This window comes from Balaenoptera musculus, chromosome 16 (assembly GCF_009873245.2).
Source record: "Balaenoptera musculus isolate JJ_BM4_2016_0621 chromosome 16, mBalMus1.pri.v3, whole genome shotgun sequence".
Lineage (NCBI taxonomy): Eukaryota > Metazoa > Chordata > Mammalia > Artiodactyla > Balaenopteridae > Balaenoptera > Balaenoptera musculus.
In genome coordinates this window covers 77619-91967 of record NC_045800.1, presented here as the reverse complement: position 1 = coordinate 91967, position 14349 = coordinate 77619, and the positions used below count along the sequence as shown (strand labels likewise).

At 48.1% G+C, this 14349-nt stretch overlaps 1 protein-coding gene across 1 annotated transcript in view; it reads left to right on the top strand.

The window, feature by feature from the left end:
• LOC118882855 (scavenger receptor cysteine-rich domain-containing protein SCART1-like) overlaps window positions 1-2198 on the top strand; it is a 30056-nt gene extending 27858 nt beyond the window's left edge. The window contains 4 exon segments of the mRNA XM_036829214.1: window positions 46-360; window positions 684-719; window positions 1321-1437; window positions 1924-2198. Coding sequence (XP_036685109.1) covers window positions 46-360; window positions 684-719; window positions 1321-1437; window positions 1924-2198 — 743 coding nt within the window.
• Window positions 2199-14349: the final 12151 nt, after the last annotated feature.

Genomic DNA, 14349 nt, shown 5'->3' with positions numbered 1-14349 from the left:
TCCTCATCGGGTCCTGCCCCGTGGTGACCACAGCCCCATTTGCAGAGGAGGGGGCACTGCGCGTGCGCGGGGGTGAGGACCGCTGCTCAGGCCGCGTGGAGCTCTGGCACGCCGGCTCCTGGGGCACCGTGTGCGACGACTCCTGGGACCTGGCGGACGCCGAGGTCGTGTGCCGCCAGCTGGGCTGCGGCTGGGCTGTGGGCGCCCTGGCAGGGGCTGCCTTCGGGCCGGGCTCTGGGCCCGTGTGGCTGGACGAGGTGGGGTGCCGGGGCAGCGAGGCGTCCCTGTGGGGCTGCCCCGTGGAGCCGTGGGGACGCGGAGACTGCGGGCACAAGGAGGACGCGGGTGTGCGCTGCTCCGGTGAGTGGGTGGGGCCTGCGGATCCCTCTGTCCCCTCCGTGGGGGTGGGTGGGTAAGTAGGGGGTTCCTGGGGGCTGGGGATGGGGTGCCAGGTTGGTCCCTTTGGAGGTCCCCTCCACCCTGGATGCTCCAGAACCCGGCCCTGAGGCTGTCCGGCGCCGGTCCCTCGGGGCTCTGGGGCACAGGCTGCCTTCATGAGCTCTGTCTCAGGCTGAGGGGCTGGGATGCTGCTTCGTGAAGGGAGGGGCTGGGAGGGGCTGCGTGAAGGTCTGGGCTGCCTTCAGCCGAGTCTGGCACTCGGATCCGGCCCATTTCTCCTGCAGGTGACAGAGGGTCCCTAACCCTGCCCCCAGCATCAGGTACGTGTGTGCTTCCTCAGGCCTCAGCTCATGTCATCCTGTCCCGCCCCACCCAGAGGGACCCTGCAGGGGGCTCTGCCCCACGGGTGCCCTGGAGTCTCCTGTGGATGCCATGCCTCAGTCAGCCCCTCCCCTGGCTGGTGGGCGGAGGTCAGGAAGCCCAGGACCACCGTGCTGGAGATGCCCTTCTCTGAGGGTCCCCCTGTACCAGGCGGGTGGAGATCCCAGGGAGGGACAGCAAGCCCAGGCCCTGCCAGGCCACTACTCTGGGCCTTTCCCTTGCCTACTTGGGGTGGGGGGGGTGGTTGGCTCCGCTACACTGTGTCCTCTTAGATACTGGCTCTGAGTCCAAAGCAGTCAGGACCCTAAGAGCTGCCCTCCTGGCCCCTCCCTCCCGACACCCTCCTGGCTTCAGCCCTGTGACCTCGGGGCCGTCCCTGGGGGAGGAGCAGCACAAGGCCCATCTCTTCTCTGGGTGCCCCTCCCCCTCCTGAGAGGCTCAGGTGGTCCAGCCCAAGGTCACAATACCCCAGGCAGCGCAGGCATACAGGGAAGACCCCATCTCTCACTGTTCTTACAGGCCGTCTTCTGGCCCCTCTAGCTGCCCTCAGGGCCGGGACTCTGCCCATGATCTTCAGCCTGGTCCTCGGCACGCTCCTGGTTGTCATCTCACTGGTCCTGGGGGCACAGTGGTTCCGGGGCAGAGGAGCCTGCGGGGGTAGGTGGGCATGGTGGGTGGGGTTAACACCGGGCCCTGGGGCTGGGGAGGCTGGTGGGGGTGCTCTGAGACCCTAGCCCACGCAAGTCCTCTCTGTCCCCACCCACCCCCCCTCCGGCCTGTGGTGACTTCCTATGAAGTAGACCCATGAGTTGTTGGTGACAGGGGACCCTGGGCCCTGCTCTGCTTCTGAGAGGGGCCGGATGGGAAAATCTGCAGTCCCGGGGCTGCCTGGGTGGGAGAACAGGGCTCCAGGTGTATCCGGATCCCTCTGTTGTCAGTGTAGCTGGGGACCTCTCCCACCCAGGACCTGGTGTGCAGCATGTGGCCACTGGTGGGGGACATCGCTCTCAGTGGGGAACTGTGGCAGAGGAGCCCAGGGTCCAGAGGGTCCTCGCATGCATGAGACACCCCACAGGGGCCCTGCAGGCGGGCTTAAACTGCTGGGAGCGTCTCTGCTAGAAGGTTCTGGTGTGGCCTTTGCAGGTTCCGGAACGTTGGGGAATCTGCCCTCGGAAGGTGTTTATGAGGACGTTGGAGCTGTCCCCATGGGGGAGGAAGACGAGGGGCCTCGAGTGTCCCGGGCCCTGGTGCTGGGAGAGGAATATGACGACACTGGGGAGCCCGAGGAGGGGGACGCGGACGAGGCGGCCCCCCTGAACGCCACGGGTGTGCACCTCTGCGCCTTGGCGTCCCCGGCGCTTTTCCTGCTGTACTGCTCCTATGCCCAGGGCTCTGCTCCAGCCAGCCCCTACATCTAAAGACCCTGAGAGCCACCCTCCGTGTGTCTGTGACCCTCACTCCTGTCACAGGCTTGGCGTTAGGACACTTGGTCGTCCCTTCCAAGTTGTTCCTTAGACTGGAGTCTTCTCATGGGTAGACTTGGAGTTTCGGGAGGGTCCTGGATTTTTATCTGGGTTTCTTTTCGCGGCTGCGCAGAGTCCCTCCAGCGCCTTGTTTGCGGTGGCGGCAGGGGCTGAGCAGACAGGTGGGAGGAGACGCCCCCTCGCCTGCCGCCCAGTCCTTGTCCGACCCTCTGGCCTTGCGGTGCAGCAAGAAGCCAGGGCCCAGAAGTCCTGGGGGCTCTGAGGAATTGCTGAGTGTCCCCAATGTGTGTCTTTCTCCGTCAACACAGGCAGGGCTCCTCACAGCCTGGGCCTCCGCACAGCTCAGTCTGGGAAGGAAGACCCTGGCGGCCTCTGCCCTGGGACGTGCTGACCACGAGCCGACCACGGGGGACATCAGCGAGACCGGGAGGGGGAGAGGCCAGTGTGCCTGGGGGCTTTCATTTTCTTCGTTTCTTAAAGAGAGTTATTAAATCTTTCATCCATAATTCATCTCAGACATTCCTCAGACGCCCACCATGGTTCAGGTTCTGTTTCTGGTCCTGTCTCTGCCTTGCCCTGGTCTGAGGTGGGCTCTGAGTGTCTTCAGCTGTCTTCACCCACGGCCTCTTGCCCGCACAATTCTCCCGGTGTGTGTGTGTGTGTGTGGGGGGTCCCTGATGAACCAGCTCCTGGCCACCCGTCCTTTCATCTGCAGACAGTGCTCGACCTGGCTCAGGTATTGTGCCAGGATCCCCAATACTCACAGCTGTCCTGCCCTGATGCCCCCACCAAGCCCGTTGTGACCACACCTCCCTGACCACATCCCCCATGCCCACATTCTCTCTGGGAAATAAGTTTCTCTGCATCCTCTTCCCTGTGTGGATCTGGTATCCATTTGCAAATGACCAGGCCCACCCATATCTGGATCTTTCTGGACTCCCACTCTCCCATCTCAGCATCCTGGGAAAGACCAGGTTTAATTCTCCTGTGATTCCCTCCTCTGCAGGGTCCGTCCACTGCTGCCATCAATTACCACCTACCCCTCCATGTTTACCCACAGGGTCTGGCCAGCCTGTTGCGGCCACCTCTGGTGCCGGGCCCTTGGAGTCTCTCTGAGCCCTGCCTCTCACCTCCCAGCCCTTCCCCTGTGCCCCACTCCCCTGGCCTGTAGGAGAGATGCTGCTTGTGGTCTCAAGGGCCACGAGGCTGGAGAAGGTGAATGTGAAGGTCTCTCTTGGACAGGAAGCCCTGATGAGGGCGATGATCAGGGTAATGTGCAGAGAGGCTGGACGCGGCCTCTGGGGTGAAGTGGAGTGAGGAGGGCAAGTCACCAGGTTCTGGAGCAACTCCTGACAGAGCCTTGGGGGACAAACGGGTTTCCTGGACATCTGAGCCCACCTTGCACCCCTCTGCACGTTCAGGGCCTGCCCACTGGCTCCCAAGAGTTGGCCAGCCTGGCTTGATGGTGCACGCTGGACATCCCCGGGGGCCTGGGATGGGGGAAGGTGTGTGGGGGTGGGGGTGGGGTCCCTGGGGTTGGAGGAAAGAGTGAGCTGGCAGGAAGTGAGGTGAGGGTGTGAGCAGAGTAAGGGTGTCAGCCCAGCAGTCAGAGAGGGTTGGGACTTCGGGAAGGATGCACCTCCCCTTTCTCAGCATGGCTTTCCCTTCGCCTACCCCCGGCATCCCGGCTGCATCCCCATCCAGAGCTGCGTGCTGAGCTCTTTCCTGAGGGCTCCCAGCCCTCTCAGTCCACTTGGAGGGTATTGATTAGGCATGTTGGGAGTGAAGTGCACTGGGGAGACCACTGGTGCCACTTCAGGTCCCCATGCCCCTGAGGTCCTAGCTGGGGGTGTGGCTCAGTGCACGGTGCGGGCTGTGGGTTGGGAGGAGCTGGAGCTGCCGCACAGAGGGTCCTGCAGAAGGGGCCCCCTGCCTCCTCTGGAAACCCCTCGTCTCCTCCACATGCATCTGAAAACCAGAGCTGCTCTTTGTAAAACTGGTTTTCTGGCAAATCTTTTGGAAAGCAACCTTTACTGATCTTATTCTGCTTACAACATAATACACATTCAAAAACTCGGAGAACAAAGAAAGGAAATGAAAATCACTTACTCTATCACTCAGAAAAGACTGCCTGAGCATCTTGGCTTATATCTGCTGAGAGCTTTTCTTTGCACAGATGCAGAGATGCGAGCATGCTCGACAGCAACGCACCAGCGCGCATTCTGTGTTCCTGTGGGTTCCCACCTAAAACATGCAGCTAGTGTGCTGACCCGTCCACACTGTGGTTCTCAGTGGCTGCCTGGTGTTCCTTCATGTGTTCTTCCATCGTTCATTCACTCCTCTGCCGTCAGACATCTGGCTGCTTCTCAAGGACGCCACCCTCGTAGAGAGTCATGTTTTTAAGGGGTTTTTTGTTGTTGTTAATTTTTTTTTAACATCTTTATTGGAGTATAATTGCTTTACAGTGTTGTGTTAGTTTCTGCTGTTCAACAAAGTGAATCAGTTATATGTATACATATATCCCCATATCCCCTCCCTCTTGTACTTCCCTCCCACCCTCCCTATCCCACTCCTCTAGGTGGTCACAAAGCACCGAGCTGATCTCCCTGTGCTATGCAGCTGCTTCCCACTAGCTATCCATTTTACATTTGGTAGTGTATATATGTCAATGCTACTCTTTCACTTCGTCCCACCTTCCCCTCCCCCACCCGTGTCCTCAAGTCCATTCTCTATGTCTGCGTCTTTATTCCCGCCCTGCCACTAGGTTCATCAGTACCGGTTTTTTGGATTCCATATATGTGTGTTAGCATACAGTATTTGTTTTTCTCTTTCTGACTTACTTCACTCTGTATGACAGACTCTAGGTCCATCCACCTCATTACAAATAACTCAGTTTCATTTCTTTTTATGGCTGAGTAATATTCCATTGTATATATGTGCCACATCTTCTTTATCCATTCATCTGTCGATGGACATTTAGGTTGCTTCCATGTCCTTGCTACTGTAAATAGTGCTGCAGTGAACATTGTAGTACACGTCTCTTTTTGAATTATGGTTTTCTCAGGGTATAAGCCCAGTAGTGGGATTGCTGGGTCATATGGTAGTTCTATTTTTAGTTTTTTAAGGAACCTCCATACTGTTCTCCATAGTGGCTGTATCAATTTACATTCCCACCAACAGTATAGGAGGGTTCCCTTTTCTCGACACCCTCTCCAGCATTTATTGTTTGTAGATTTTTTGATGATGGCCATTCTGACCGGTGTGAGGTGAGACTTCATTGTGGTTTTGATTTGCATTTCTCTAATGATTAGTGATGTGAGCATCTTTTCATATGTTTGTTGGCCATCTGTATGTGTTCTTTGGAGAAATGTCTATTTAGGTCTTCTGCCCATTTTTGGATTGGGTTGTTGGTGTTTTTGATATTGAGCTGCATGAGCTGCTTTTACATTTTGGAGATTAATCCTGTGTCAGTGGCTTCATTTGCAAATATTTTCTCCCATTCTGAGGGTTGTCTTTTCGTCTTGTCAACTGTCTCTTTGACCACAACTTGGATCTTGTTCTTGGTGATTCACAGATGAATAACAGGTCCCTTCAGATAAACATGTTCAATCAAATAAAACTTCCTTCAGAGAATGTAGGGAGATTGATGTTCATTCCCAGTGTTTCTTTTATTCTAACCCTTTTACCATTTAGGCAACAGTCAGTAAGTCGTAAAGTGGTCCATTATCACGAAAGAAGCAAACAAGCAAAAAATGAAAAGTGTCAGCATGCAGCTTGGAGTTAAAACACAAATCCACTACTTGTATCAACAACAAAAAAGTCAGAGCTTTGTGAGGCCAAAGGCAAATCGCCAGGGGAATCTGAGGCCGGTGCCCAGACAAGAGATGCTTCCCTCCACCCCAAGGAAGATCGGAATCCTTGGGGAGCAGAGCAGACATGCAGGTGGAGGGTCACTTAGCAGGGCCTGGGCCCTGCCTGCTGCCTCACACCTCGGGGACACGAGGCTGGCGAGGCCCGTGGTTTGCCCCCAGAGAAGGGCAGCCCGTGCAGTCAGCCCCACCCGGACCCACTCTGCCCAACAGTAGAAGTGACTGTGGCAATGCTTTCCACCGCTTAGACTTAGCGATGGAGAAACTTAACACCTTCTAAGGCGGGGATGGAAAATAACAGAGAAGCCTGGGGACCTGAGAGGTCTTGTTCCCAAGTTGAGGGGACTCACCTGCAAGCATCACCTGCCAAGACCAGCGGGGGATTGATGCTGACACCTGGGACCCACACATGACACCGCAGAAATGCCCAGGAGGAAGGAAAACAGGCGTGGCCGTGATCACCCTAAGGCAGGTGAAGTGGGTCCACTATAGAAATAAGGTTCGATGATGGAGAAAATTATCACCTCGATTAAGGTCTAAATACTGCCTGTGCTGCATTGATATTGAATGTCACAACGGTATTTTATGCTCACCAATCACTGCCTCTTTTCCTCATTTTCCCAAAGACTCCCCTTCCAGGGGTAGGTGGAGGAGGGTCCATGTGCCCCACGCAGGGCCCAGCAGGCCAGGGCGCAGCCCACTTCACAAGGTCCCTCCAGCACCACAGGATCAGAAGGTCCTCGGGGGACCCACACCCCCTTGCTTCTCTGGACAGATAGCATACTCGATAAATTGTCGTTTTATCACTCAGCTTGTAGCCAGTTGAGACTCTTCCCAGTGAACTTGCTGAAGGCTCTCCGAGCCTGGGTATACTTGGGCGTGCTGAACAGAATGTTCTGTCTCTACCGTCATGTTGGTTGCCTGGGTTCTCACTTATAGCTCAGAATATTGAAAAAGGTCAATACATATGAAATGTGGAGAATTTCTGATCTGAATTAATTTTTAAGAGACTACCTTGAGGGGCACGGTTTCTTGTAAAGAATGTAATTCCCAAGCAAAATAGCAATAACTGTTTTGTTTCGGTATTTATTTTGAGTAATACCAAAATAACAATATTAACATGTTAAAATTTTAAGTTCTGAATTCACAAAACTTTTTAAAAAATCAGTGAAGCTAAATATTTAATACAACTCAAATAGAAAAAGTATAAATATAATAAGTAACATCAAAAAAAATGTTGATTTATAAAGATACAACTCTTAACTCTTGTCATTTTAATTCAAATTATTTAAATGCAGAAACACGAAGTGTTATACATAAGTAAGAAAACATAAAATGAAAAAAAATATTATATGAGCTATTGACACTAACAACCACTTGCATGGATCTCAAAGGCATTTTGTTATGTGAAATAATCCAGTCCCAAAAGGTTACATTCACTGAGCCCATTTATATGACATCCATCAAAAGAAAAACTATAGTGACCAAGAACCGACCAGCAGTTGGCTGGAGTTATGAGAAGGAGGCGGGCGGTTGTCAGACTGTAAGTGGGTATCAGGATGAAGTTTTTGAGATGATACAACTGCTTTGTACCTGGTCATAGCGGTGGTGGTTGCACAAAACTACTGGTATTAAAATTCATAGACCTGTACACCAAAAGAAAGAGAAGCCGATTTTACATATGAGAATTTTGAAAAATAAAATAACAAAGTAAATCTTAGCAAATTATAAAATATAAACATGTTGTACTCCACATTCTTTCAAAAATCTAGAGTTAGAAATAGTTAAAAGATAATTCCTCCAATCTTCTTTAGTTAGAAACTGAAATCAAATTAATGAAAAAGCAGAACTTTTGAGACATATCCGTTGATGACATCCCCAACCTTACTATCAGAAGCAACGTATCACTAGCTTTACACAGAATGCCATCAGCATTGCTTAAATGTGGACTTTGACAGGTTGACCTAACTCTTGAGATAGCTCCTTATTCAGCTCCCTGCAAAGGTTGCCTCCTGACATGCTCTCCAGGAGTCTAAACTGTGCAGGGTTGTCTCTTGGCACACATTAGCTTACACAGTGTATTACAGATTATCCCCATAAATAACCGCAGTGTTAAAGAAAAAGCAAGATATAAAGTCTGGCACTTTAGGTAGAGTTTTATTTCTGGTGCTATTAATAAAACTGTCAGACTTTCTGCTTATGAACCCTCCCAATACATTAAATATATTGAAAGCGTCCGGACCCCCACATGGTTTAAGCCCAGAAAATAATGCCTAGTTTCCTGAGATGGATGCCTCTTACAATCTTAGTGATCATCGTCATTGTTATCTTTATCACCATCATCAACACCATCATCCCTATCACCATCATCGTCACCATCACCACCATCACCATCATCATTATTGTCACTGTCACCATTATCATCATTGGCATAGCAAAGGAAATAATGACTTGGGTGTGCTCTGCTCTTCCTTTTCCACTTTGACTCAGATGGACTTTGCATGGACTGTTTCCATCTCTTAGTCACACTCTTCCTTCTTGCTTCTTTGTATTCTCTGGACCCATTGCTCCTCTTTCCTTTTTTCTTTCATCATGGACCCTCCCACTGTGCCTTTCCTTCATCCTTTCCATTTCCTTTGGGCCATTCATACAACCTCTCCAGCCTCTCCATTGAAGAGCACTGGCGGGTGTCGTCTATGAGGCAGTGCTCTTCATCCTGGCTGCACATGGCTTCTCCCTCGTGCCCATGCCTCCTACGCAGAGAGTCCAGTGTGATTGTTTTAGAGCGTTCTGGAATCAGTATTTTTTTAAAGCTCTCTTGATTCTGATGTGCCTCTGGGATTGATAACACTGTGTTTGGGCAAATTTAATTGCACCTTGGATTAGATAAGTGCCAGACAACTCTACTTACTAGATTAGAAAAATGCAGGCTGTAGAGCTGAAACACGGTGTAACCATGAGTGGTCTCCCGCTCCTCGCTGTTTAACCAGGGAGCCCACAACTGCAGCTGAAGCTCTCCTCCCTGACCAACTTAAAAGGAAGGAAGGCCGGAGACCTTTGGGCCAGAATGTTTATTCTCTGTGTTTTTACTGTAGGGATATTTTAATTCAGAGGACATTTTGTCATAAATATGCACTTTTAAAACAGAATTGTGCCAACATTGATGACTTTTCGTTAGAATTCATTTAATGTGGTCTAATATGTGGTCAATTTCCTGTATAAACTATGTCTAACTTTTTTCCATTTAATTTTACTCAAATGGTCTTCCTCTGTATTAGTTTCTCCATTTAAATATCCAATGAAGATTTGATTCATCAATTAGTTTTTTGCTCATATACATTATTTTCACCTTACAATTTCTCCCAATCTGAATTTTCCTTTGTGGCCAATATTTCTCCCAATCCTCTTAATGTTTCCATTTTTTCTCACCATATCTTTGAAAAAACTGAACGTCGTTTTGTGCGCCAGAGATGGAGGAGAGAAGATGGATTGCCAGGAAGTTGGGTCACTCTTCTGGATGATGAACAGCACGGCCCTGACAAGTTCATTACCCCATGTTTCCTTGGATGGTTAGCTGAGGTCCCCCCATTCAGTGGAGGGGTGTGAAATCTAAAGAAGATTGTGTATTGTTAGACTGGGCCATAGTCTCTTGTGAGACATGTAAGTCTCGTTCCCAAATCCCCCATCCCTGAGATAGGCTTCGGATGTATGTAAGCCAACAGCAGCCCCACCAGTGACCCTTTGGTCTCACAAGTTACCCTTTGGTCTCTGCCAGTTGGCCTTTAATACATTATACAGGAAACCAGGGTAGCGACATCAATGTCAAACAAAATAGACTATGAGGCAGAAGGTATTATCAGGCATACTAACGTCAATGTACCTGATAAAATAGTCTCAAAGTCTCTAAAATAAAAACTGATTGGCCTACTGGGAGAGATCTGAAGCTATTAATAGTGCTGTGTCCATCATGAAGTCAAGCCAACAAGCAAATATTTTTAATAGCAAGAAAGACATTTGAATAACCTCACCATCACAGCACATGTAACTTTTCAAGCATTACCTGAACATTTACATAAATGGGCCTCATTCGGGCCAGTGCTTCTCTGACTACCTGTAGTAAAGAGTTGGTTTATTGCATGGTTTTTGTTATTTTGCAACCTGTTATGAGCCAATATTTTTTCGAAACATGATAGAAGTGACTTACTGGAAAAAAGATCATGTGCTTGGTAAGCACAGCAATGTCAAAGTTTCTATGTCACTGCTTCCTCTCAGTTTCTGTCCTGGTCTCAGCACCGACAGAGCAGACCATTCACAGACAGCATCAGTCTGTGCGCCACACTTAAATTGCATGTATGAGCCATAAAGCCTAGTTAATCGTCCTGGGGTGATTAATACCTATACGGGAAAAACAGATTTTATCCTTAGCCCTTACCGTACACAAAAATCAGTTCCACATGGATTTAAGATGTAAATGTGAAAAGTAAAACTTTAAATATGGGCAACTATCCTTCTGATCTTTCCAGGGCAAGGACAGATTTTTAAACCCAAAAAAGTGCCAGCTCCAAAATATAAGATCGATAATTTTAAAGTATACATTTATTTTTTAAAAAATGCCATAGTATGAAAAGGAAGCCCAAAAAGAGGAAAAATATCATTGCAACACATAAAACTGAAAAAGAGTCATTAGCTACAATACATAAAGCAGTCCTACAAACCATGAGAATAAGACAGAAACCACAAGAGAAGAGCAGGCACATGAGTAGGAATTTTACAGAAGATACAAGTCTGATGAATAAACATATATAAAGAGATTCTCTACTTCATTCATAATCAGAGAAATGCAAATTGGGACCAGAATTAAATACCATTTTATGCCCATTAGTTGGGTAAAAATTAAGAACTCCATTAGTATTAAGTGTTGTGAATGGACAGGAACACTTGGACATGCTGGTAAGAGTTAAATGGGTTCAAACACTTAAGAAGTGACATGGTGTCATGTATCACGTAGCCCTTGAGACTCCTGGCCTAGAGATGTTCCTGCAAGGTGCTCCAGGAAGCATGCATGAAAAAGGCCTGAGCATCACTCTTTGCAGCAGCAGAAACGTGGGAATAATCTGATGGGTAGTGGACAGTCCTGGTCACTGACCCCCAGCCACAGCTCACAGGGCACCTAGAGGTAATGATGGAATCACTTCTAGAAATTCAAAAATAAGAAAAATGAAACAATGTGAAAACATCAGCAAGAAAACCACCGAGAATATCAGAAGGGAAATTTGGGGCAGTGGTCACCTCTGGAGGCATAGGGACAGGACAGAGGCAGGCAGGTGCAGCTGGAAGTGAGGTGGTCGTTCTGGGATTAGCAGCGGATTGCTTGGTGTTCACTGTTCTTATACCTTGATTTACATGAGGAATTCCTCATACGTTCTTTTCAATGTACCAAGGATGATATGAAAGATAATAAAGGACAAGTTTGCTTTAGGCTTTTTCCTTTTGCCTCTCCTCTGGGCCCTCTGGTGGGTCCTGCAGTGGCTGGTCCTCTCTCTGGGTCCATCCATCTTCCACAGGCATCACTGCCCTTTGGGGGACCCTTCTGTTGCCAAGCCCCACCACCGCTCTGTGCTGCCATCTCCGTTGGAGTCTCGGTAAGCGGAAGCCACACCCCTGGAATTCAGGAGACCCCCTTCCTCCACCCCGCGGGGCTAACTCTTCTGCACTGTGTTGCTTGCTCCCGAAATTTTAAACAGCAGCTCTGAGATGAATACAGAGCCAGGGGACAGATGAGAGAACACACACTTATAATCCCCAGTCCCTTTGATGTGAAAAATTTTGTTCCTGGGCCAAGCCAGCTCGCCCTTTGGACACTGGGAGGTTGTGTGTTCTCTGCTTTTGTTTTACTTGGAAGAGATTTTGGCTTTTGTCAAGGTCATTCTTTTTAGCCATGAGTGCATTAAATGTCACATACTTACCTGCCCATATTTCTATGTGGCTGTTCGCAAACGTTTTACCTACAAAGGAAGAGGGAATTTCCAGGAGAGCATCCTATTTTCAGCTCCCACTCTACTCCACTCCTTCTTGCTTATCCACAGCCTTTTGGGTGCCCAGAGAAGTAATACATTTTACGTCTGTGGTCTAAGGATTCATGGCTACTGGATTGCCTCTTAAGGAACTTCTGGGATAGTTGTGTGTCCTTCTTGTGAGTAAGAAAGAAGGGAAAGTCAGTGCACAGGATCAACCTGATAGAAAATACTGTTACCACAGAATCTACCGCTAAGGAGAGCTTGGCCCATGGAGGGAGGTCAAGGAGCCTGTGGGGGTTACAGCCCAGCAGCCGTCTTGAGGGGAAAAGGCTCACTGGATATTCCAAACATGTAGTCCATCCTCTCCCCGTAAGACCTGTTTGAGTGTAGATTTTACACTTCTAGGAGCCGGAATCCAAGAAAAAGATATAATGTAAAATTAACAGGCAAAGAGACCAGTAAAGCGTATATTTAAAGGAAAATAATGACTTGATAAGATGGCTATAAATATTCATGCAATTGCAAAAGTTGACTTTCAAAAATAGAAGAAAATAGGAATTTCCCTGGTGGTCCAGTGGTTAAGACTCCACGCTCCCAATGCAGGGGGCCCAGGTTCAATCCCTGCTCAGGGAACTAGATCCTGCGTGCTGCAACAAAGACATGGTGCAGCCAAATAAATAAATATTAAAAAAAAATAAAACAACAGAAGAAAATACATTTAAACATACTTAAAACTAATATTATGAAACTAAATTCCTGAGTTGGGGCAGAGTGGTATATTGCATGGGAAGTGGAGAAGAAAAGTAAGCTAAAGGTCTCTTTTTGCTCAGATCAAAAGAACTCTTCAGGTTAATAAGTCTATGTGTACTTTCAGACTTAAGGGTAATCATTAGTAGAATAACAACAGAACATAAAGACACCAAAGCGTCACAGAAGAAAAGGAACAAACAAAATATGACAAATTCAGCAACTAATAGGGAAAGGATATATATCATAAAGCCATATTTGCCAGCAGTCACAATAAATGTGACATAATTCTCCTGTTAAAAAGAAAGAATTTTTAATTATGTCAAAGCTCTCGGATTGTACCAGGCATTTCTCAAGGACAAAATGGCATAGAGATCTTAAAATGCTGGGATGAACAACAGAAAATATGTGTCAACAATTATCAAAGGGGACAAAAATATGTTTCTGCTGCTAAAAGGTACAATTCGTTAAAAAATAAATCACCAGTCTTAATGTGCATTGAATATATCAAAGTAACTTTTAAAATAAAGCAGCATTTAACAAAACATGATTATAATGTGAGAAATCAGCACATCTTACTTAGAAATGACGAGATCACATAGATTTAAGACAAGTGTTAAATTACACGATTAAAAAGTAATTAACAGAGACAAAAATATAATAGAAGTGTTTTGTAATCTCAAGATAAAGTTTTTTTTTTCTTTATTAATATTTATTTGGGCTGCGCCGTGTCTTAGTTGCAGCATGCATGCAGGATCTAGTTCCCTGACTAGGGATGGAACCTGGGCCCCCTGCATTGGGAGCGCAGGGTCTTAACCACTGGACCGCCAGGAAAGTCCGAGAAAGTCTTGTTAAGCATGATCTAAATTCTGAAAGCCATAAAGGAAAAGTTCTGAAATTTTTAACTACATAAAAATCTAAATTTCTATATGACAAATCAAACAAGAGACTGGGAGAAATTATTTTCAACGCATAAAACAGGAAAATAACAAATATTTATTTGATATGGATATATAAAGAGTTCTAGAACAACCGGCAGTCCAGGGAGCGGGACCCATCAGAATCGCTGGGCGGCTGGGACTCGTCGCCGGGACTCCCTGGCGCAGGGCCTGGTCTGGATCCTCTTGGTGCGCATTTCTTCACTGGGGGCCTCTGACTGGGGACCAGGGACCAGGCAACATTTTTTCCGAACGTTCCTGGGCGCGGTACAACTGCCAGGGAACGGATGGAATTCTCTTCCAAGTTTCACCGCAGGCCGCCCTCAGCCCGTGAGAGCACACTGAGCAATTTTCGCCCTGTCCTCCTGGGTCAATATCACACCCTTTGCGCAGGAAGAAAGTTGCCTTTGTTTCCTCCCTCCCTGCCCCCACAATGTTTTCACAAATGAAACAAATAAAAATATGATAATATTTAAAATAAACCTATACCTATTTTTTTTAAAGTTCTAAAAAC